Source organism: Microchirus variegatus (genome assembly GCF_963457635.1).
Source record: "Microchirus variegatus genome assembly, chromosome: 1".
Classification (NCBI taxonomy): Eukaryota; Metazoa; Chordata; class Actinopteri; order Pleuronectiformes; family Soleidae; genus Microchirus; species Microchirus variegatus.
This window is the reverse complement of record NC_139802.1, coordinates 14,074,431-14,100,562: the sequence shown is the minus strand read 5'-3', so window position 1 is coordinate 14,100,562 and position 26,132 is coordinate 14,074,431. Positions and strand designations below refer to the sequence as shown.

Below are 26,132 nucleotides of genomic sequence, written 5' to 3'. Positions count from 1 at the left end.
AAAAATAAGAAACTAGCATCAGTGAAGAAAGACAAAAATGTAGGGCAAAGAGGGACACAGAGAAATGGAGCATCGTGAGCAAAAGATAGAGGCAGATGAGCCTGACCGACGTCGGAGAGAAAAAGGGAGAGCAAAGACTGGTAAAGAATGATATGGAAATGAAAAGAGGAGAAAAGATGAACTGACAAAGAAAATTAGAATTTCAAAGAGAAATCCCAGGGAGAAGTGGAACCTAGCGTCCTTCTTTCCCCCACTGCTCTGAGCCTGCGGTAGTTGACCAGTTCAGAGCAGGTGTCTGATGTCAGAGACGGACATAAAGTGGCAGCGACCTGAAAGGTGAGGTGAAGCAAAAACAAGATATCAAAACGAAGCGAAAAAAGCTGCAATGCAAAGCCATGCAGGATGGGGGGGGGGGGGGGGACATGAAGACAAAATTATGTTTATGGCTCGATGCAATAAAATCCTTATCAAAGTCAGTCAGCTGTGCATCGTCTGGCTTCAGAAGGCTTCTCCTCTACAGCTGCAGAAGAGCAGCTAGATCACATTATTCCAAACCTCAAACACGCGCGCGCACACAGAATATCCAGTGCAATCTTTGAGTCAAATAAGAGACTGTAGAGTGAGAGTATGGGTTTTAGCGAGAGAGGGAGGGAGAGAGAGAGGGAGAGTGTGTGTGTTCACAAGAGTGTGCATGTATGTAGGTGTGTTTGTGCGAGAAAGTCAGCAAGGTTTAAGTGAGTGTGTGAGCCAAGTGTTTTTCCTTTGCTGTATTTTCTGTATACCCTGCAAAAAGCTGCTCTGCTTAATACCAGGCATAAGAATGGAAGGAGGGAGGGGGATGTTTGTGTGCGAGTGTGAGTATGTACGTGTGTGGGTGTGTGTAGTGCAGAGAAAGAGACAGGGTAAACATGGACAAGAAAAAAGATGTAAGATGCAATGCATTGAAAGTGGTCAGTACTTAATTATGTGCCAACAGGATGAAACTTTCTCTTTCTCTTTCTCTAACAAACACACATACACAAGTTTGTGCAACTATTCTTCTAAAGGACACTGCACTGACTTCCATTAATTTGGACTGCATAAACAAAGTCTTATCACTAACCTTAGCCATAACCAATTAACGACTAATCCACAAGTTAACCCAATCACAATTTCAAATATTAGCAACAAACGTAACCACTTCATCGGGACCAGGATTTGGTCTCCAATGTTTATGCCAAAAATGATCCTAAAGAAGAAATACGGAAGTACACAAGGTTTTACCAGGATCAGAGATTAGCCACTGAAAACACATTCCACGCTTTGACCTTTCACAGCACTTTCCCTCTGACTATTAATTATCACTCCACCCTGTCTGTCTGTCTGCCTGCAGTGTACACAGGTCTCTGCTGCCCCCTGTCCTCACTCTCTGTCCCCTCTCCACATATAATTATAGTTCACTGGGAGAGTAAAGCAAAGAAACATCAAATCTGATGAAAACAAAAGAATATTGATATGGTCATGGTTTAATTAAATCAACTGTGACTTTTGCTCCGATATCATATCTGATAATCTTCTACATCAACAACAACATCAAAATGAACCCCATCTTTGGAAACTCAGAGGACATTGATCAAACCTAAGGATGCAATAGTTTGAATGATTTTGTTGTGGTATTTTTTCCAGGAACAACAAATTCCCAGCTCCAAATACACAACATCCTGCTCAAAGAGAAATTACCAGTTGTTACCTAGCAACAGATACAGAGAGAGACTGGAGCTAAGGAACATAAGATGTCTTTAAATTACCTCTGAAATGCTTCAGCTCTGCCTACATCTACAGCACAGTAACACCACATTAGAAGGTATAGTTTATAGTTGAGTCTCACTCATCTCCAATGATTCTAGATCACACTCTAAGACAGACACACTTGGTTCAAAAACGACAGATGACCAGAAGCGAGCCCACCAATTACGAAACTCTCCACTAATATCGACATGTTTTGCATTATTATTTAAACGATCAGTGCAATGTGCTCAGTGCTACCAAGGGAATTAGAATTACATTTAGACACAACTTTTTTCATAGCAAACATAAACCAAAAAAAAAATCTAATTTGTACTCACCAGCGTAGTATGATATTCTGGAAATATCTGAAAGCAACAGAAAAAAATGGATTTTACATTAATAATTTTGTGTAGAAAATTTTGTTCTGAATTATTGAAATAAACCTTCATGTCCTGGATTAATTCATGGCATCAGTGGTATATATTTATTTTATTTAGAATGCATAAGGAATTCTCATCTTTCATCATGCCATTTAATAAGCATCTCCTTTTTCCTCCACACAACAAAAAGGGTGGATGAAAAGAAAAAAGAGAGGGATGTAGAGGTATGTGGAGAGAAGGGTAAAGTAATCAAGCAACAGGAAGTGCTTTTGACAGGAAGAACACAAGATTAGTGCCATTAGTTATGAATTAATCACATCATCGTTCATTTATCAAAACAATTGTTGAATCAGTTTCTGTTTCCTGAATGACTGATCACTTTCGTGTCATAACCAACACAAAGAGGAAATTAATCACTCGGAGTCCAACTGTGCAATCAATAATTACAATGTTTTACTACTTAATTTGACGATTACGAGTCAATGTCTCATCACACTGAGCACAAACCGCTGGTGTCAAGCTCTAATGAATCAGGAGGATCTGACATGTGGTGGCATTCCAGACAGCCAGAGCGAGACAAGAATCATGACAAAGCAGAATTTATTTGCTCCGTCATGCTCCACATATTGACTTCATGTAGTTCGGCCTCATAAACCCTGCATCAACTTATTCTCACCGCATCTCTGTCCCATCCTTACACTCGCTCTGTGCCACACTCATACATGAGAATAAAACCAAAATGAGCAACATGATGAAATGTCCGACACGCTGAAGCTACGCTGACATCTGTTACTAAGCAACAGACAGGGAGCAGGACTGATTTAGGAGGTTGCCAAGGCTTTGTCTTTGTCATGTATGAAAGATAATAGCTATGTGTCAGTTCCATATGGCCTGTAATTATTATATATACTGTGGTATGTATACCAATATCCAATACTCTTATTACAGGAGATACACAAGAAATGAATTACCACTACACTACCACATTCAACATTAAGCTAGATATTGCATTTCTATTTTCACCAGGTTTAATTGTGAAATTAAATATATTCTAAAGAGGCAGAATAACACTTTTTGAAATTGATGATACCGAGAAAATGTATGAGTCCATATTTTTTTAAATAGAGAAGTGTTCATGTAAATTTAAGAATAAGTAAAGTTAGTGGTAATATAAAAGAATATATTTGCTTATTTTAGTATGGTAACCATAATAACACACTGCAAACTTGTGCAGGACAAGACTTCAGTATGGAACTGGAATACAACACACATATATACACATTTTATTTGGTTTGATTCACTGCTGCTTAGTGTGTTTTGCCATTCCACACAATTTCCCCTAATCACATAATCCAATTCGTTCCTGGCAGACTTGCGTCCAATATGTCTACTACAAGGAAGATACCATTAACAAAAAGCAACACCACCAATGCTGGCATTAGTCTCCATCTTTTTCACTCCGACACCAACAGTAACTTGTGACAAATGTTAATATTCAAAAAAAAATGTTTACCGAGCCTGGACTGGCACTACATTATGGATTTGTATTTGGTGTTAAAATATACAGAATTCTGACGCGCTAATGCGCTAGAAACGAGAACGTTATCACATTTTGCTTACACATTTCATGTGTCAAATACCCAAAGTGTGAAAACTTGCACATCACCTGAGAGTCTGAACAATCCACTTGGCAAGAGACATTTCTCATGCTAACCAAAAGAAGAAGTGGCCTGCTCTAAAACCCAACTTTGATCTTTCACATCCACAAATGACGACTTGAAACTGGAACCTATGATTTAAACAATTCTGAAACATCTGTCACTGGTACTGCTTAAAACAGTTTCCCTTGCATATAAACATTTCTTCCTCCTACTCTTTCACATTTTCCACCTCATGCTGCCTCTCTCTCTCTCTCTCTCTCAGCGTCTCTTGTTCTCTCTCCCACTCAACGTAGTAGAAAACTATTGCCTCTGGGTGTAAACCATCGAGGCTACGCTACAGATGACACCATACAAAGAACATTGCACAACTCCATTCTCATCAGAAAAACAGCCTTTTGCAGCTCCTCTGCACATTCACAATAGTCAGAGAATTTTCGAAATTATTACGGGAATTAAGTTAAACTGGACAATTTCAAAGGCAAAGGTTGGGAATAGAGCTGCAAGTAAGCGTTATTTTCATAATCGATTAATCTATCGAGGATTTGTCAGAAAATATTATCAGTGTTTGTCAAACCTGGATATAATTTCTTTGTTACATGGAGCAAATAAACCAGAAATTATTCACATTCAAGTAACTGAAACAATCAGAAAGCTTGATTTAATGACAAAACAACCCTCAAACCGATTAATCGATTATCAAAATAGTTGACGATTGTTTGGGAACTTGAATATAGTTGGTAAATGATGTGTTGCACAATAATAATCTGAGCTAAAACAATCAATCACAGGCACATGGCAAACTACTTACTGCAGGGCTATTGAGGGCACACCCACGACACGCAATGTACATTCCTCCACCACATGACATCACAGATGATTTCTAGTAACTTAGTGAGGCTACACCATTGAGAGCCCATTGATGGAAAGCATTTGTTTATGTGTAAATATTGCAGTAAGAACATACGTGAAGAATGCCTCAAAAATCCAGCAGTGACAGAAATTTCCAAGGAGCTCAAACATTTTGCGTTGTATAAATGAATCTCCATTATGTTTTTTTAACTGTATCATTTAGCAGCAAAATGTGTGTGTGTGTGTGTGTGTGTATATACAAATATATATATATATATATATATATATATATATATATATATATATATATATATTTGTATGACAGTTTCTTTAAATTATCGAAAAATTTCCATGGAACACTTCCAAATTCCTGATTAAAGTTTTAATGGAGAAGCTTTTGGACATTTCCCAAGGGTTTTCTGCCCTTTTCAAGCCTATGCAAATCTGAGTGCAACATCAGAGAGGAGAATAAAGTCACCACAGTGGCTACAGCAGCTTTAATGATGAAGCTGAATAGGTCATACAAAACATGGTTGTAGTATCTGAACTACTGCGGTGATGACAGGGAAGTGAGGCAGAGAACTCACTCTGATGTACACCAGCATCCCCTTTTTCACATCTGCTAATGTCAACATTTTCATATGTTGTCTTTAGTGTCACCTTAAATCACATGGTCCATCTTAATATCCTTTATCATTGTAATTCAAAAATAAAATTCAGATATTGACAGATCTTTTCCAAATATATAATAATGATTGCTTTTAACTGCTGAAGAACCACCCACAGTTCTTACAGAACTGCAGCATGCACCATCAGATTTATGCTCGGCTGTTACTGCCATTTTCCTCCAAATTCACAAATTTATAGTTTCATTTTTTACAATCTAATTTTTTTTTTTACACAAACAAGCCTTTTTTTTTTTTATAAGCAATGTTATGGCTTAACCTCAGTGTGCAGCACACCACACCCAAGTTAATGTGCAGATATTTAAAAAGAAAATACACTGATCTGAACTCCCAGATCTCTGGGGTCCCGCAGAAGCTTCACATTTTCTCATGAATTCTCTGAGAAGAGAACTGAGAAAAGAGGATTTGTCCATGAGATACTCATTGATTTGGATATTCTCGTGTACATTGCTGATGCAGTGTCAAGAGAAAACAGTCAAACAACCATGGTTTAACATTTCCAGCCTCCCTTTTTTTCAAAACAATATACTTGATTTTGCACCGATTGATGATCACAGGAGTGGAAACAAGAAAAAACAAAACAACAAGTCTTTACTTGCACTGCACATTTATGTATTTCCTACCAATTCTTTACTCGTCAACCTCAAGGTTTTTATCATCACATATCTGCTTTGAATCAGGATACAATAAACTGGTAGTGGAATGCTTTAACTTCCTATATCATTTAAAGTTTAGCGAGATAAACATAAATTAGAAAACCTGGCATTTCAATACACAAACAGATGTTGCCCGGCATAGGCCTGTCAGAGGGAGGTGTTTGATTCCGATGACTAATTGTGATGTCAGTTCGAGTGGAATGTCAAATAGTCGCATAAAGATGTGCGTTGTTACATAAACTATGACATTAGATGTACTTTCAAAATCAAATGTGCCCGGCTGTGTGCGGTGACCACACGGAATACGTTAAGCAAAACAGTGAGCTGTGGATGCAAATAGAGGACGACTGACAATGACACGACACAAGCACATATTTCTTGTTTCCAAAGCCAACTACGTGCATGGTCCCAGAAAATATGAAAACCAAATGCACACACAGACCTGCTCAAACACTGCTCTAACATTTTCAGGCTTTACAATGGACATCAAATGTGTGGATACGAAAAAACTCTATCAAAATGTCATTAATGGCAAAAAAAAATTAGCTGAACAACAAATCTATTTGTACAATGTACAATTAAAAAAACTGTATCTGAAAATGTTTTCTTGGCATTCGGGATACTATACAGTAAGTGTGAAGAAAATGACACAGCCCGACAAGTATCTTAGCCATATCTGTTGGTGCAATAACAGAATACATGGCCTGAGGCACAGGATGGGTGTTGGAGGAAGTTCTGTCCTGGAATTCAATACAACACAAATAAGGTAAACCACATTTGTGGCAAGACACAAGACATAACTAAAAAGCACATGGCAGACTTTTCCTTTATACATTAAAATGATGCGTTTGTGTTTTTAATGTGCTACATTTACAGTCACACAATGGTTTTATTCTCATAGGTCTATGAGAAAATAACAGAACAGTCCATACTTTTGGCCACTGCTGTCGGCTGCACACGGACATGTAGCCTTGTGGACAAGTAAAGAGACATTTGATCTCTGTTGCCTGTGGTTGTTTAGCTGCAGGTAAAGAAATCAGCTGCTTTACTCTCTGTGGTACAGGTCAGACCAGATCTCGCTGTCCAACTCCAAAAAGATTAGAAGATTAAAGATCAGTAAACAAGCTCAGATGTCGGAGAGATACATAAATTAAATATTTGGACATATAAGCAGGTTTCCACATGTATAGAATGAGTGAAGGACGCATTTTAATTGCTTTATGTTCTATGCCTAGTGTTAAACAGAGCAATAAATAAAAGTTAGAAAATATTTTAGGTTCTCAAGCTTGCATTAGTGTATAGCAGTTAATATTTTTGATGGCATCTCATGTGTCATTTTGAATGATGTTTCTTGTTCGATTGACTTAAAAGTTGCATCACAAACCAATTCGCAGAGATCACAATCACAACAGATATTTTATCTAAATTGCTCAACCCTAACTAAATTCGAAACCTGCTCATGACTTCTTTTCTGAGCGTTTCAACCACAAATGAACAGCATTAAGTACATCGATTCCCACCTGGAATAAAATGTACGTCCTGGAAGAGTCTCCTGTGCCCACTTGTGATCTGATCTCACTTTTCTATGCTTAATGCTAATACACTGTAGTGACTAATCAGTCCAATTTTAGCCACTCTGCTGGCGCGTTAAAACAGGTGAAGACCAGTTTTAACGTGCTTCAATGAATGGACGTCTAGGCAAACTTTGTCTTTGTGTTGAATTTCCTTTGTTTATTGATCATCTGCATTAAGGTGGACAAACTGGCGATGCAAGTATTTGTATTTGCGTGTCTAGTATAGCGGTAAAAACCGTGCAATCTCCCTGTCACCCATACATGATCAATGAACCCAATTCAGCTGCACTTATAAAGATTCAGCCATTCTCCATGCGCCATCATTATAACCATAACAAATAATCAAGGTGTAAATAAACAAGAAAGAACCGATAATCGGGATAAATTATCATAAGGGCTCCTACACAGACGTTATTTCTGTTCATGGTAACAAATGTTGTTTTTAACAAGGCTGTTTTGATGTGTGTACAATGTGTTTGTGTGTCTGTTTACACGTGTGACTTAGAGTGGAAGAAGAGGTGGGAGGAGCCAAGTGAATCAAAGCTTTACACACGCTGTTCTATCCATTTTGAAAAAAAGAACTCATGCAGTGATTAATACTGTCGCTTCAAGAAATTCACATATGGGCCCTGAGGAGTGTATATACTGAGAAACTGCAGCAGAGGATGACAGCTGAGGACGTGGTCTTGTTGTGTCCCCGGGTCGGATATTTGCACATGCAAAAAAATATGGCCACATGCCTCTCCAGACCATTTCCACTTGTATTTATGGGGATTGGATCTTAAGACAAGCCTTCAAACCTGTACTTGTGTGATCAGTTTACTCAAGATGAATGCTCATACCAGGTCAACCTGACCCCTCAGTATTCTCTGAAAGTCAGAGTGACAGGAGGAACATGAAGCGGTTGAGCTAACCATTGTTACTTCACCATTGTAGCAATGTGAATTAGAACACCAATCACAACAAAGACTCCTTACATGACTGATACACGAGCCAAAATAATAAACTCCACGTTAGGGACAGCACACATACATGCCATGTGAGGAGGATCCACAACCATTCAGAACAAAAGTTACACGCAAAGATTTAATTTGTGCCCGTTTGCCCAACTGTCAAACCTGTTAGAAAAAAACGTTTACCTGATTTATCAAAAAGAAAACAAATCAGAGCGGTACCGTATCAAAGCCTTCTACGTCTGTGTTTGTGTTCTACACTCTACCTGCCTGTGAAGTTTTCACATGCAACTGCTTGCACAGCGGTGAGCAGCACAAATTCCTTTCCAGCCCTCATCCTGCCAGACCCTCTACCTGCCTCGCACAGAGGACCCATACACCAGTCCAATCACAGACGAATGAATTCACTGAGCCATCAGTATGACTACATACCTCTATTGGTGCAGCCCAGGAAATCCCAGAACTGCATGTTAGTAATTGGTACACAGAGGACAGAGCCTCTGCTAAATCACAGACGGCCTGTATACGTTCCCCTTCTGTCTCTCCACTTCCTAGTTGTACTGTATGCTGTCACTTATAGGAGACGGAAAACACCCGCCCACTGATTGTTTGGGACTGACGCACCTGGGGGCTGAGTTTCATTTCCAAATACCTGCCTCCTCCTACAAAGACTTTTTTCTCAATGCCTCCTCGCTGCTTCTGTCTTTGCCTCTCACCTTATGCTACCTGCCTTTATCCGTCCCTGACAGAAAACAGACAGGTGTAAACATCGATCCATCCTCACGGTCATTTATCTCGTCCATGCATCTTTAGATTAAAAAAAATCTGACTTGCAACTACATTTTAAGTGAAAATATGTTGTGTAAGCACAATAATAAAGAAACAATAGAAAAGAAAAAAAGAAAAAAATCCAACTGCAGACATTCACATCAGCCGAGAAAAGCCAAAAGTTCCGGCATTGAGGGATGAGCAATCTAGCAAATATTAACTAGGCTTCCAATAATCCAGACAGTGGAGTGGTTGTGTTCATCCGTGTGAAAATGTCAAGTGAAAGTGGAATTTAAGTTAAGGGAAATCTACATTTGTAAACAGTGTAAAGTGACTTGATATCACCTTTGTATTATTTTTTTTGCATTTTAATTTGTGTAGTTTTTCAGGGAGTTATTTATGTATGTGCCCACTTAAAGAAACAACTATTATTAAGTACTGAGATCTCGAAATAGAAATTGACAGGACATGACGCATTAGGACCACAAAAATACCAGTGGTAACTGGAAAATTACACCTACAAAATATCTGGCAACTTTACACCATACATACATGTCATCTTTATCAACAACTCTCATATACTGAGGAAGTGTTTCAAGGTAAGGACGAATAACAATTAAAACATCAGCAATAGTCATTTCATCAACCATTGCATTAAAAACATCAGAGGACATAGTTTGGGTTCTGATTATCTGGTTTTGACTGCTGGAGGGGGCAACAACCACATAAAGGCAGGAAACTACAAAGGAAAAAGGCAGGAAAGCTAAAATATACACATGACATGGCAAATTTGACTAGAAAAATCTCACAAAACTCCATGAAAATTAGAAACTGTCAATCGATATCCAGGGAGTGACCAAACATTAAAAAATATATATTTAAAGCATTATAAATAATGTTTGTATATTGTTGTATACACTCTGACCAAATTAATAAATATGAATATTAAGTATTGTGGTTGACAAGGCAGCAGGCAACCCCAAAACACTTGAGACGAAGTGCCTCCCTTTGTCTCAAGTAAAAATAAATCTCAGTATGAGATTTTTAACCACACATATCTGATTTTTTGGGGCTAAATCCTTGTTGCTCTGCAGGACAGAAATGTATTTTGGACCTTTGCACCTACAAGAGAATCACAGAGGGTGGGTTTCGGCCACTGCACCACTGTATGTTTGTTGGGAATACAAATGACTCCATGGCTTTTAAATAACCTCTATTCCATATAATTTCGGGTCACAACATTTCATTGGAAATCCCAGAACCGGCTCTTAAATACACATACATACACCACGCATGTTGCATTGACGTTAAACCAATTGTCCGAGTACGTGTATGTGTGTGTAAGTGTTACCCTCCTTTAATGCTAAGCTAGCCCAGCTAACAGTGGGCTATTCCCACTCCATTCTGCATCTGAAAGTGGGATCAATACTCACCCGCTTTAGCCCTGGAGCCCAGCCGCACCTACTCTCCGCAACCGAGCACCTTCCGCGGCCAGTGTGTTTGAAATTTCACACATCCACGTGCGGTTATCCGAGCCCGGCTTGGTGGCTATATCACCCTGATATGACTCTGCCTCCCTGTGTGTTTTGTCCACAACAGCGCCGTGCCCGGCTGTCGGTGTCCACTGATTCTAGCTGTTAGCACCGCTGATGCTAGTACCGCTGCTGTAGCTGCTAGATGTTTTCCAACATGGCTGCAGCTGGCAGCCTCACTGACAGGAGAGGGGCCATACGTGTCCAATGCCACTTCAAGGGCCCTCAAGTGTTTCTTATTATGTAACATCCTCATTTCATTAATATTCCCTATATGAGGCGTGTATTTAAAGTCAAATATGATATACAATAGCATGAAATGCAATAGAAAACCCAAATCCGACATTTCCATGCACCGAATGATGTTAATTGTGGTTGTAATAAAAATGGAATGGTCAGAAAACATCAAACACCTGTAACCAAACCACTTGTACAAGTGTAAGCCAGTGTATATGTGTATCTCCTGATGGTATTTGTTGACCCAGGTCAGTTTTAGCCAAATCCATGATATTTCACTTCGCTGAATGTGACTGAATTGCATTGAGGAGAATCACATCTATCTGGGCTACTCTCTGGCTATGGGCTACTTGATAAAAACATGTTTTTAGACCAAAATTAGGCATCTAGCAATGATGTGTTGAGTCTCAAAATGTGTTTGCACAGTGCCTAAACCAGGGGTCTCCAACTCAAATGACCTGGGGGCCAATGCACATCTATTGTGGTCAAGAGGGGGCCGGTCTAGAGAACAAAAAGTGGGGGGAAAAAAATATCATGATATCACACATATACTTAATAATACTATTTATGATGCAAAATTAATGTATTGTATGTATAATGTATGTAATAGTGTGGACAATTGTAATTAAAATTCGTACCAGGAGCCGTTTCAGCCGCTGCCATGTGTGACTCGGGCCCTAACAACCACATTTTATATATGTAATTGAATGTTGTATATGATACATTTAATAATGGGATAATTATGACCAAATGTCTTATTATTACTGTTATGTGCCTCAGCTACACATTGTGTTTAAAAGATCAGTGAGGCCATGTTTTCATTATAACATGATATTAAGTGGGGGGCCGCATGTAATCGATTGGGGGGCCGCCAGTTTGAGACCCCTGGCCTAAACATTACAGTATATATCCTTGTTATTTACACCCCCGACATAAGTAAATACTGAACAACACATATTGTTTTTCATACCAATCTGCATGTTGTGCCTGCACTGCACTGAAAACACTGTATGAACTAAATATCAAACACAATAAATGGGGAAATTTGACAGAATCAATCAAGTTTCTGAGAACAAAACTGCCTTGTCTTACATTAACATTAACATTAAGTAATATGTGGCTGATGCCCATTATTAAAAAAAAAAATGCAGGAGTCCTGACTAATCGGTCTATAGCTCTATTAATAGACTTGCAGTGTTATATCACCATGCTGGCAGGGCAGTCATCAAATCAGCCTCACATTTAAATTGCACTAATACAGATTAAATGTTTGCAGGATCACGTCCCCCCCCCCGTCCCCCCGTGTGCAGCCCTATGCACTACCATACAGTATAGTGGTGGAAAAAACACAGCCCTTCTAGAGATGATGTCTCATGTATAAATTAAATCTGAGGAGATTTCTGTCATACATTATTCAGCAAAGTATCATAATAGAAGCCAAACAAACGGGGCTTTGACAGGGACGGCCCAAGCCTTTATGGGGCCCAAAGCTCTTATTGATACAAAAGTTAGGGTAAAATCATAAAAGTGGCCTATTAAGTTGCACTTTGTGTGTCAGCCCCAGTACACACACACACACACACACACACACACACACACACACACACACACACACACACACACACACACACACACACACACACACACACACACACACACACACACACACACACATTCAAATGTACAAACAAAATGATTGTGACTTTGATGGCGACTGCCATTATGCTGTCCCTTTCACAACAGCAGCCTAAAACAATCCGTCAGCTGACATCCTACACACACACAATCCCACCTACTCACACACACACAATGCATTCATGCACACAGCTTACATCAGTAGTCCAATTATATACTCTGCATTTACACATTTGGCAGACACACAGTTGGACAGCGAGGAGAAAAAAGTATTGTTTGCAGAGCAAATGTATTCTGTTCTCGATATGATTTGACATAATGGGAGAAAAGGGGAAATGAAATCAACCCCACTGGATCATGTTAGGATGATTTTGTGTATCAAGCTGACAAGAACAATGGAGGAATGATCTTATGAATGTACTCACATTTATTACTGACATTAAAAGTAATTAAGCCCTTTTGGAAATTCTCCTCCATTGTTATCATTATTATTATTATTGTGTTTTTTTTGTTTTTCCACCCGTTAGACGTCACTAGAAAATACAGTTGTTCAGCGTCTCAAGCAGGATCAAGCATGCACAAAAATAAATGGGAAATTACACAATGACAAACAAGTATTACACAGTAAATGCTATAGTTGACTCTTTATTTGTATACAAACAACTATAATCATCTAACCCAGATAACCCGGCTCTTCAGAGAGCAGAGGAGGTTATAGAGTGCCATCTAGTGGAATTATAACAGAAGTACACTATCTATCTAAATTTCAAGCCATTCCAAGATACTTATTGTTTTTCTTTTTTGAAGGAACTCAACTCACTGTCAAAGTGCATCAGGGCAAATGGATCATTTCCTGAATTTAAAAAATGAATTGAAATTATTCCTTAAGATGTTTGCTAATATTTTTTAACTGATCCTTGTTCAGGGTGATACTGACTATCAATATATAAAATTTCAAGTCATTCCAAGATACTTTTTGTTTTTTGAAGAAAGTCAGCTTTCTGTCAAAGTGCATCAGGGCAAAATGAATCTATCTCCCCTGTAATTCACCAACTCCATCCATTATCTACTGCTTTATCCTCTTTAAAGTCCTCTTTAAAGTGCCTATCTCAGCTGACATTGGTCCATCACAGGGCCACATGTAGAGACAAACAACCATTCACTCACACTCTCACACCTACGGTCAATTTAGAGTCACCTAATCCCCATATCGCATGTTTTTGGACTGTGGGAGGAACCCGGAGAACCCGGAGAAAAGCCACGCACACACGGGGAGAACATGCAAACTCCTTGCAGAAAGGCCCTTGTTCCGAAGTTGTTCCAAACAGGGCTCAAACCCAGGAACCCGGGTCATCTTGCTGCAAAGGCAAGAGTGCTAACCACTACACCAACCGTGGGTCCTAATTCACCAACTTTAACATGAAAATGTGAAAACAATTATTCTGTTTGAAGTAAATGAAAGGATGCGGGCTTTTTTTTTTTTGCAGTACAATGTTGAATCACTCATATCCACGACCCAAAGTCAGTTCAAGATTAAATTGAATGTAACATTAACTGTACAAGAACGATGTAACTTTTGTTTTACACTGAACGCCCCAAGCAAATCCAGCTCCAGCGATTGATTCTATATCACTGTAGTTAATAATTCACACCTCAGCAGTTTGTGAACATCAAATTCCTAAACAAGGAAACATTTTATTGGTAAATAATAGACAGTAACAAAGAAATAAGCAGAGTGTGAAAAGCAAAATAAATACAGTAAAGAAGAATATATGAGTAACTGGAAGAGAGAAACGTGAATGTGGAGGAGTTACAGACGCAGTGGGATGGAGATGGCGATGTATCACATGGCAGTGACCTGTGATCTTTCAGCTACTGATAGTGCAGATAAGGGCATTACCACGTAAAGAGAGGTAGAAAGGGGGGTTAGATATGAGGTATAGTTTGAATGAAGTGTGTGGGATTTAGATACTCTTCAGCATGCTACTTGAGTGGACTTTGAGATGCTCTGGCTCACACTGGACACACTCTCAATGGAGACGTCGGTGTGCGATCGTCCACGTTTCTCGTTGGTGTGCGTGCGCCTGCGAGACCCGTCCATGGACGAGATGCTGGAGCTGGAGCTCGTTCTTGAGCGGAGTCTAGTCATAGTGGCGCTGGACACTGTAGAGATGGAAGAGGAACACGTTGTGAATCTGGCTCTCCCATATTGCAGTAATAAAAATATAATGATATATATAATAGTACATGATTAATATTACAGCTAGAACACAATCGATTTATCTTTTCCTGTTTTAAACGTATTGTGAGGTAATCATATAAGCAGAGAATCTGAGAATTTTATTGATTATATCAGTTTCTTACAGTATCCCATGCCCTGGATGAAATATTTGAAGGCTTCGGTAACTTTAGCCGGCTGTGGAGAGAAAGATGAGAAAGAAGTGTTAAATGCATTTCCAACCAATCAAGAGTGTAATCATCAAAATGGAAAGTTAAAAAGTCACAGCCCACCTGAGTCACCTGAGGAAGTCCTCCACAGTCTGCCATCTAGAAGAATAAAGCACAGACATGTGTACAAAAGAGTATAAAAGAATCATTTTCCTTAATTCCTTAGTTAGTTTAATTTATTTATCTAATTACCTTGAGCAGTGTGGTTTTGGTGGGGTTGAGTTTAGAGTTGCATTGGACCACAGCCTCCACAGCTGGAGAACTGTCTCCTACAACCAGCAGAGTTTGGCACCTGTGAAGAAAACCAAACAAAAGAAAACAAGGCATTATATAGAAAAACTGGCCTTATTTAAACTTGTTTGTGTCACAGGGAAATCAAAAACTCAAAAAGAACTCAGAGTTTATGAGCCAACATTATACTCTGTATTGTTATCGGTCCGATACTGGTAAAAATCACTGGATCAGATATCGGACAGATAAAAAGGTAAATTACACTAACTTAAATTTAATCCTTCTCTATGGGGAAAGACTATTTGTTACATAGTTGGTGTATTATGTCTTTGAAATAGCTTGAAATGCATCAGCACAAAATGTATTATTAAGAGCTCCATAGTTGAAAAGGCCTACATTGACTGTATCGGAAACAATCACTTGATCATCTTGGTTGTTTCTTACTCACTTGAGTGTCCTGACGTTAATACTTCCCCCAGGAACAGGCCTCTCCACCTCCAGAACGCTGCGGCTCTTGTAGGAGCCGAGAAACTGATTCACGTTGGACTGGTTCATCGTTGCCGTGATGTGGTGACGATACGTCCCAACGAGGTCGTGGTTGGTCTGGATCTCCTCCTGAAAAGTCAGCTTGTTTAAGCACATACTGTATATTTACATCCTTTTGTTGTCATGTGATGGCAGACTGCTATTCACCTGTCCAAACAGGTGTGAGATGACGGTGTCTGGGAGAGTGTGGGTCCATTCAGTGATCTATAAAGCACACAGAATATACACAGACTGGGTTCAACCAGGAGCAGCCGAGGTACACAATCAAATTCCTATATCTATCACCACTGATGTATGAGGGGGTGGAAACAAAACAACTCAGATGTTGACCCATATCCAGAATTCTGTAGGAGACAGAAACAACACACTAAATACACACTATTCTTAATACAGAATAGTTTACCTTGTTTGCAACAGTATCCATCAGTCCTTCAGCATTTGGGTTGATGTTGATCAGAAGTAATCCATCCACCAGCTCAGGATGATTTAGCTACACAGACATGCAAACACAGCAGTTATTTCCCCAACATATTGTCCACTTTGCTTTAACCCTTAGACCACAGAGCATTTCAGCTTACTATGTTAAAACGTACAGCATATACAGAGGCTATAAGAATCAATAAAGAGTGTCTTTTCACCCACTATATGAACACACCTGAGCAAAAAGTACTCAAAATCTTTCAAATCAGATTGAATTTGTCAAATGTGCAAATGCGTCACAGTTCACTTGGCTCATTTTTTTTGAACAAAAACAAAAGACTACAAGTCTATTTTATGTGACTTCTGCACAATTACTGCTACTTTATATCACTACTTAAAATATGATATACAAAAGGAACTCAACACCACATAAGAAGAAGAGAAAAAAAAACCTTGCAGTTATAAAGCCTGAATATGTGACCTATAAACACACACCCCCAGGATGTCCATATAAGGAGTTGTGTGTTATTCCCACGGCAATTTACCATGGGTGCAACTGTGGCACAGATCTGTGCCTTGTGAGCACTAAGGATTGAAAAGTTTGGCCATTTTCTATCAGTGGCTATTGGACTGATTTACAGTATACATAATCGTGGACGTATAAGCAACAATCTATTCTGAGAAGAGTTAAAAACAAACGTTACAGTTTGCTCTCTCGGTGTGTGGTTCTGTCCTCTCACTGTATTGTGTTAAATTGAATGAGTCGTGAACTTACAGCAAATCTGGCCAGGATGTTCGCTCCTGCTCCGACTCCCAGTCCGATCACACTGCCCAGTCTGCTCAACAGACAGTCAAACAGATCCATGAGTCAGGGGTTCACTTGTTAAAATAAAGGAGAGTTCAAATAAAGAAGGTTTCCTAAATCAAGTGGGGTCCTACCCAAAGTGTTTGAGGACAGCGGGCAGTGCTTCGGACAGCTGGTCCATGGAAGGATACGTGTACCTGAGAAATCATACACAGGGATGGGCAGTATTTGTTACACATGTATTTGAATTTGAATTCCAAAAATCAAAATATTATTTTGTTGTTTGTATTTTATTGAGATGATGAAAATAATGCCTTCATATTTTGTACCAAAATGCTTCAAATTGTGTGTTGGTAAAATACTGTAAAATACTTGTTTTGAGAGAGCACAGTGCTTGGTGCCTACTCTAATTTGTCCGCACTTATTAAAAACACACTTACTAAGCTTGTGACTAAGTAAGTCACAAGCTTTCATGGCCACACTTGAGCTTGCCTTTTTTAAATGTATAAATTATTTGTTCTCCATTTAGTCATCGGATTGGTAATAATTCATGTTTTCTTGACTTAAATGCGCGTATGTTGTCACTCACATGGTTTAGTGCTATGGTGTGAACAACAAGAGTTTATTGATCATGTCATAAAAATGGGTTTCTAAAGTAATTGATTGTATAGGAAATTATTATATTGGATGTTACATTAAAATGTGACTACTTTTTTGTTGTATTAACATTAATAGTAGTACTTGGATATTTGGTATTTTATTGTAAAAATACATTTTGATATATTTTTGCCCATGCTTGATCAAATTAATCATCACTTATTCCTGTCAAAGTTACAGAAAGTAATTGATTTAATATAAAAGCAATAAGAGTAAGCCTGCTGTTATATATATAAATAAATAACTTACGCAGTCGGGAGAGTCTTGGCTCCCTCATGTTGTCCCGGTGCTTCAACATGACAAACAGGTAAATGTCTGGTGATTTCCTGCATGTCTTCATGGTTGAACAACATCTCAAAGCAGGTCTTGTCTACAGGAAGTGGGAAAAAATGACATCATGGTTTTTGTTTTTAAATAAAATACACAAGAAGTTAGGTAAACAGTCAGAGAGTTATGCTGCAAGGGTATGGAAAGTCCTTGCGAAGTTTTAACATTTCTTCTACTTTTACATTGAATTGTTTCATTGTCAGTTTGAGAGGTGCGACTTACGGTTCAGTCCAACATCGTGAAAGGTCAGGATGACTGGCCGGTTTGGCTTTGGAGTCCCTGTCATGATGCAGTGGAAGCTCCCATACAGAGTCTCGACCAACTCCTCCTGAAAAAAAGAAAAACTGAGTTTAGCTACAAAATGTGGTGTTTCTTAGTGGCTGCTTTTGGTTCTTGAAGGGCGGCTTCGTTTGTTTAATTCACATTCTATTATAGAGTGGGGTTAAATTTGTTTTTTATTCTTTTTTTTCAGATCTTTTACTCATAAAACTTGACCGAAGCACAGTTAAGTTAAGTAGGTGCTGTGCTTTCTTTTCTTTGAAGGAAGTGACTTTGGCGTTGACTTTTTGTCAATTTTTTTTTATTTTTTCAATCTTCCTTTGTTGTTGTGGGAATGAGACATGTATCTCAGATGATCGAATAACAAAAACCTGAAAAAAAACCCTGTATTTTTTGGGTGAAGTGGCCCTTCACCCCAAAAAAAGAATTGAGTCCCACAATACTCTACTTTATTGTTAAATTATGTGTGTTGATAATTTTGAAGATTATTTTAAAGAACTATACTTATCAGTTTAGATTTTTTATATCCTAATTTTGACACTGTAACACTTCAGTGACTGACCAGTGATCTCTATAATCATATAGACTATGTGATAACAAGGCTCACAGAAGTGATACTCACAGTGATACTGGGCTCAACGACAGAGTCACACTCATTCTCCTCCAGGACCATGGCAGCTGTGATGCAGAGTAGACCGCAAAATAAACAAGGTAGATGTCCTCAGTGTTTTTTATTCTCCTTATTTGTATTCCTGGATATTGCCAGTCGTGCAATAACACATTCTTTGACAGACTAAGTGTACTGTTGAGTCATCAGTGCTGTACAGTGAGTGTTTGAGCTGCTTTATAAATCCTCTGACACTGATCTGTCTCTAAGCCCTAACTCCAGCCGTCAACTGGCCTCTTCTTGTGTTAATCTGACCTCAGGCTGTTGTGTTCTCAGAGACACACCACTGGCTTTCTTATTCAGCACATCCACGCTGCAAAAAAACACAACTTCACGGTATACTTTTAAACCTCTGTTTATTCAAATTTGACCATATTTACTTTATTCATTTGACTTATGCATAAACAAATCATTAGGAATGTCATTTTGTAACTGCCATGTGACAGTGGTGTCAATAAAGTTCACAGGTTATTTTTGCCGCACGGCATCAGGAGACCCACAAATACCTTCCGCCAAACTTTGAGCAGGTCAGCTGTCTAATCTCAGTGAGCCATCTGCTCCTCACAGCAAAACACTGTGCTCCTGCAGGTCATTAACCTTCACCTTCCTAATAAAGTATAATAACTTAATCTGAGAATCTTCTCTGAATTATGTCTGTCATGTGGGTCTAACACTTCTGCAGCTGTCAAGTTTAAGGAGTTATGGGGGGGAAAAAAAGGTGCACTAACGTTGAAACAGTCGAGATATAGCCTTTATTATTCAAATCAGTGCAAGGCTTCCTCTGCAAATTCTGTGTTTTTGCTGTTTGGAATTATATTTTTATTCCATTATTATTACTCTTTTTTTCAGTCTACAATGTAATACCAACATGATAGTAATTGAGTGGACACACAGATATGCACTTTGTCGCCTACACTGTATATTACAGCCAAATGAAGCAACGTTCAATAACAAAAATAGTCAAACTTTCCCCTAAATTCACTTTCAGTGAAGTTTCAGATTGTACAGAAAAGGAAATCTAATGGTAAATTCACTAGACAATTAGTGTTCTTCACAAACAATATCATGTAATATAATTTGATCGTCAGGAGTTACAGAACAGATATTTGTGCACTCTAAAACCTCTCATTTAGCTGCCTCGGCTAGTTTTACTTATTCACAATTTATTATCCTGTGTTCAGAGGTGGAAAGTAATGAATTACATTTACTTGCATGTTATTGTTATTGAGTAGGTTTGTTGTATTCATTTTATTTTTACTTATGTTTTTTGGATACTGATTTTAAATCACATCTATTACTGAGTAAAACAAATGTTGCCCTGAAATAATAAATAAATCACACACTTTGGCAGTGAATGATGAGGTCATGTGAATTGGCAATAATAACGGTCCCTTAATGTGAGTGAGAAAGTTAAAGCATTTGTGACCTTTGGCCCGTTGACTGATACATTATGTGTTTACATGTTTTATTTTGCCAGCACTTTAATTTGTAAAGGTTTGCCTTTAATTAATAAAATCAATTCATGTGAGATTTGTGTCCCCTTGTCGTTTTTGCACGACTAAACAAGCTGCTTTTTTTTACTTTAACTTGAGTACATTTTTAGACCTGTACTTTTACTTGTACTTCAGTAAAATTTTATCAAAATAGTACTTTTACTTGAGAAGTATATTTCAGTACTCTTTCCACTTCTGTCTGTGTTTACATTTATATTTTACATTGTATTTTTTGGAACCTACTTCTTGTATATCTTGCTCTATTTTGTACATACTTTCTTTATATAACTTTATTCACTAAACATTTCTACCTCACCATACAGCTTTGTAAAGTTGAGGTGACACTGAGCACAAAGAATTTCATTATTGGTAATAATAATAATAATGCATTGAGTAAATGACAATAAAGTGTCTTGAAACTTGACTTTTGAAATTATAGCGTTATGTCAAGCAGGTGTTTTTTAAAACCACAGGAAAATGTTATTTGTTTGTTTCTAAATGGTCTTTCCTTCACTGCAGCAGAGGGTCAAAGGTTAATGGATTAAAGAGTATATGTACAAGTACTCTCATGACCCTGAGCAAAACCTGTATTTTACACATTGAATTGTACACTATATACAGTAGCAGTTTGACCCCACATCAGACAGAAACAGCAGACTGAATGAAAACGTGACCACCCTCAACCTTCACCGTCACTACCAGCCAGCAGCACGATGTGAAGCACGTTTAATCCATTTAGAGGCGGGAAAGCAGAGCGTGGCAGATGGGTCCTTCTCAGCCTCACGTCAGTCTGAAGCCATTTTAACATCACACTAACTCTGACTAATCTCTGGCCTGCTAGCCTACTTCACCATTGACTGCTGACCCATATTTTTGCAATGCGGCGACATTTGACGACATACATAAGAATAGTGACGTTTTGCAACAACAACTACAATATCAGGCCACCAGTTCATATGAAAACACATGCACACCTTTCTAATGTGACAACACTTGCACATTTTTAAAAATCCTGTAAGAGAGATTAAGAGAGTAAGATAATGTCTTTATTTAATATAACCATGTATGTGAACTGATTATTGTTTTTATAAACACATATTTGTTTCACATATATGTTTTACCCTCATATCACAGCTCAGCCAGGTCACGCAAAAATTCAAACTGATCTACTGTGTCCTATTTCAAATATCCAAATAACAAAAATATTTAAAGCACATGCAGCAAATGTCTCAATAGATAAACCTTCCAACAAATAGTAAAAACATTATTATATATAGTCATTATTATTATTATCATGAACTTAGATCATGAACTTCCAGCTGACCTTTTGACCCTTGAGTCATTTCCTAGTTGTGTCCACTAGATGGAGTTTCATGTGGGCTTTTCTTTTTTTTTTGGCAGCAGGCAGTTTGAAGGTCAGACGTTCAGCACTGATTTTGCTTTCACTTGATATTTGTATCCTTCTATGACAATAATTGACGTTATTTGAACAAAACCATCATTTCTGAATGTGTAACACGAACTTCCAACTGAAGAATAATACGGTTTTGTTCAAATAACATTAATAATTGTAACAAAAGGAGGCAAAACTCCTCAAACAAAGCCTTGCTTATCAAGTGAACACAAAATCAGTGATGAACTAGATAAGCAAGATGTTTGTGTCTACATTTTTTTCTGAGTTTAAGATGGGTACATTGTCTCAATAATAAATAAAATGAAGTAAACTGCATTCATTCGTGATCTTGCCATTTTAAGATATATCATTTGAATTGATTTGGTAGTCACTGGAGTCCAAACATCATGGGGTCATGTGGATGTGGCTGTTCCAAAACAGAAGGGACGGACAGTGAGATGGAAAGTGACTTGTGAAAGCCTGGAATCTCAGCATATGCTTAAGTGACCACTAATCGTGACTTACAAAATACAAAAAAGTAGGAAAATGCACGAGATAATCTATATAGCATATAGACTATAGATTATATACTGTATATTGTATTTGATATTATATTCTAAAAAATATGAGACGCCTAATCTCATTTGGAGTTTCAGGTTTGTTGAAGCCATTTTTGTTTTTCTTTAATTGTCTCACTATTTCTTTACTTCGCCGCACCGAGTATATACGCTTTATATACCGTGTATAATGTAGCTCGTATTATACAGCTGTATTATCATACAGACAACTGGTTGTCATGGTAACCCTTCAGTCTGCAGGTAAAAGTCCTGCTGTCTGACTCTCAGCTTTCAAAACAGTCTAATTATACACACAGCAGCTGCTGCTGCTTGCCACATGCTTGACTCCCTCTCTTCTTCTCTCTCTCTCTCTCTCTCTCACACACACACACACACACACACACACACACACACACACACACACACACACACACACACACACACACACACACACACACACTCTCTCTCTCTCTTTATTGGTAGGTATGTGTCGGATTATCTTTTGAACCTCGCGGTGTGTGTACGTGCATTTATGAGGGTTGTCCCCGTGGGCATGTTTTTGAGGGTGTGTGCAGGTCACAGGACCTTTTTCATGACTTCTTTTTTCCAATGATATGGCACCAGGGCATGTGATGATATCGTCAGGTCCACACTACACAAAATGTAAAACAGGAGAATAACGCAAAAAGAAAAAAAAGACATAGTTGTTGAAATTGTGTTTTTATTGTTGTTGTTGCTCTATTTTAGAAGATAAAAGTTGCTATTTCTGTTCATCATATTTCATTTCCTCATGATCTCTTTTTAACCCTCCAGATTTTTGTAATTTAATCCCCTCACTGGGTCACCAACAACCACAATAAATAGTACAAATATATAATCTATATCTATATCTTTTCTTTGTATCATATCACACTGTGTCATATTTCACCATGTTGTACTACTGTATATGGATCTTACCACTCTCTCTCTCTATCTCTCTCTCTCTCTCTCTCTCTCTCTCTCTCTCTCTCTCTCTTATCCAGTTCTATCCAATGAGGATCTCATTATTCCGCAGCAGTGACGCACTTGTTACCCTCACACAGAGTTTCATGAGATAAGATCCGAGTATTGCCGTTGCACGGTTACACACAAGGAAATGAAGGTCCATGTGCTGTTGAGACAACAGTGATGGGTCCGTTGTCACGTGTGGAAATCTGATAAATCTGGTGGAAGTGACTGTGCTTCCCTTTCATATCCAGTTTCTCGCGAGTCGCTCAGTGAATTATAAAGTATTTCACACTGCTGTGGGAGTGGTGTGCCTCAGGGACAGAGTTACACACCGAGGAGTTGCTCTGCATAATCTTTTAAATATACTATATATATTAATATGATAAATGAGTGTAAATTACACTCACGTGTATTGCAACCAGGGCTGAATCTAGTGGCTGCAGGGGCGCTAAGCAGCCGAAGACATCTTTAGATATATTTAGATGTGTAAAGTAGTGTTGAGCTTAAGTTATTTGGTTTTGTTTTGTTGTTGAAGTGCACATTTACACATGTGGTTTTAAAAACCAAAGTCATTAAACTTGTTTACTTGTTTAAGTCAAGCTCAGTATTACCACACTTGATGCTTCTCTTTGAATATGAAAGTGCAAATTAATACTTGGCCACTTATGTAAGATGATATCCATTTTTGTGTGGTTTATTTTGTGGATTTACTTGGATGGGTTAGATCAGTAACTATTTTGGGTTCGCACATCCTGTTTTGCAGTGCTTTGATCGAGAAGGAGAGAGTGATATGGAAAAAGGTGATGAAGTGAGATCCCACTGTTCAAGTGATGAAGGGAAGAATAATAAAGTGCGCCTTTAGGAGAGCGAGTTAAGGAACTTTTTCTCTCCCTGTATATGTATATAATTAATGCAGTTTATACTGTTACATTTGTATCGATAATAATCAAGCACCGGCTACTCGGAGGTGAATAAAATTCACCTTCGGGCACCATTAAAGCTTGCACTGGCACCGTGCAACAGATACAGAACCAAACACGCAGGCAGCGGTAGATACTGTTATCGTTCCAGAGTCATTCGTAGATAAACAAAGGCTGTTAAAGAGAAATTACCGGTGATAATTATTTTCTCACATAAAAGTCATTACCGTTAAATAAGCTGTCTGACACACTGGTGTGTTACTGCAGGTCAGCCTTTTCCTCCCCCCCCTCTCCACTTGAGGCTATGTTTGTATTCAGCAGACACAAACACAACAGGGTGAGATCAGACAGGACTGAGCCAGATTAGCGCTCCTTTATTGTGATGATGAGAACTTTAAATAGCACTGGCCATTGCATAATGCCAAGAATAACTTACCGAGAGTAGTTGTACAACGACATTTGCCTATTCGTAGAAGGAATATTAAACCCCAAAAACACACATAACAAGCTAGAAATCAATGTGACGATATGACCAGTCTGTTTATTAATACACTTTAAATTATTCTCTTCAATGGATTTTGGCATTTGCCACATCTCACAGTTTTGAAGTTATAACTTCTGGTAAGAATCTCAGCGCTGTCTGACAGGAAGACCATGCTGCTAGTAAAACTGCTGATGTATGAACATGAACATGAACATGAACATGAACATGAACATGAACATGAACATGAACATGAACATGAACATGAACATGCATATTATGTCAGATTATAGTCCCTGGGCATGTTGATAGAAAAAAAGAAGAAACAACTCGCACACAGGGAATCAAGTTCAAATTCATCCACCATAAAACCACCCGCTTAAATGATATTGTTTCAGCTTATTCAGTCTTAACAACCATTAATTAGTTTTCATAATTGAAATACCTAAATATTATATTGACAATGGATGACACCACATACTAATATTTGGCTTGACTCAATATCAAGGAAAGTAAAATGCTATACAATCACATTCCATATTTAAGGTTTGATATGAGAAAACAAGGTAACTTATCTATCTTCTAAGAATTATTATTTTTCCTTTCCTTGATAAAGTCTGTGCAGGCCATCCCCTTTGTTTCATGAATTTTAAAGGTACAACGAACACAATTTTGCAACATTTATTGGTGAAGTTGCGTGTTGCAGCTTGATATCCCCCACCTCACCCTTCCCTTTCAAGTATGTTGGAGAAACTATATCTTAAAACTCAACATTTGTTTAGTTTGTCCTTTTTGGGCTATTATTAAAGGGGAAATAAAATACATTTTTTAATAATTTAAATCCTTATATTTGGGACTCTGGAGGCCATATCAGTCGGCAAAGTGTGAAAAAAGATCACTCACTCATGTTTTTGTGGTCATCCTCTGTCTTACAGGAGATAAAACACGCAATTTTGACTTCTGCACTCACTGGGACGTCACTATGCGCTAAATTCCTGGAATTGTTGTCTCGCGGAGTTCCGCTTTGACGCGAGAGTGCTGGTGAGGGCAACGGTATTCAAAAGTCCGCGAAGTCTGTGAAAAGTTCTATTCTATTCTCCACAGTGCAGCACAGAGTCCTACACAAACTTCCAACCTCAGAGGATTTATCTGTCCAGTGGATACATGTTATATATGACGACAATGTGCCTGCTAGAGCCTGCAAATGATCACTTTTGCAAATG

General features: G+C 38.3%; 2 protein-coding genes across 5 annotated transcripts in view; both read right to left on the bottom strand.

The window, feature by feature from the left end:
- LOC310925478 (focal adhesion kinase 1-like) overlaps positions 1-10,781 on the bottom strand; it is a 57,332-nt gene extending 46,551 nt beyond the window's left edge. For all 4 annotated transcript variants that reach the window (XM_083887443.1, XM_083887444.1, XM_083887445.1 and 1 more), the window contains exons 1-2: positions 10,728-10,781; positions 2,106-2,132 (exon numbers count right to left, since the gene is read on the bottom strand). The gene's annotated coding sequence lies outside the window, so the exon portion shown is untranslated. The remainder of the gene's footprint in view (positions 1-2,105; positions 2,133-10,727) is intronic.
- A 3,699-nt stretch (positions 10,782-14,480) lies between these two features.
- On the bottom strand, positions 14,481-19,120 carry LOC310934731 (protein NDRG1-like). Its single transcript, XM_083898526.1, has 12 exons — positions 19,034-19,120; positions 18,355-18,460; positions 18,055-18,175; positions 17,283-17,345; positions 17,119-17,179; positions 16,327-16,413; positions 16,071-16,127; positions 15,826-15,992; positions 15,339-15,438; positions 15,210-15,245; positions 15,063-15,114; positions 14,481-14,861 (listed from the first exon to the last, which is right to left on the bottom strand). The coding sequence occupies exons 1-12, from the start codon at positions 19,082-19,084 to the stop codon at positions 14,674-14,676; spliced, it is 1,089 nt and encodes a 362-aa protein (XP_083754652.1). The 5' UTR covers positions 19,085-19,120; the 3' UTR covers positions 14,481-14,673.
- Positions 19,121-26,132: the final 7,012 nt, after the last annotated feature.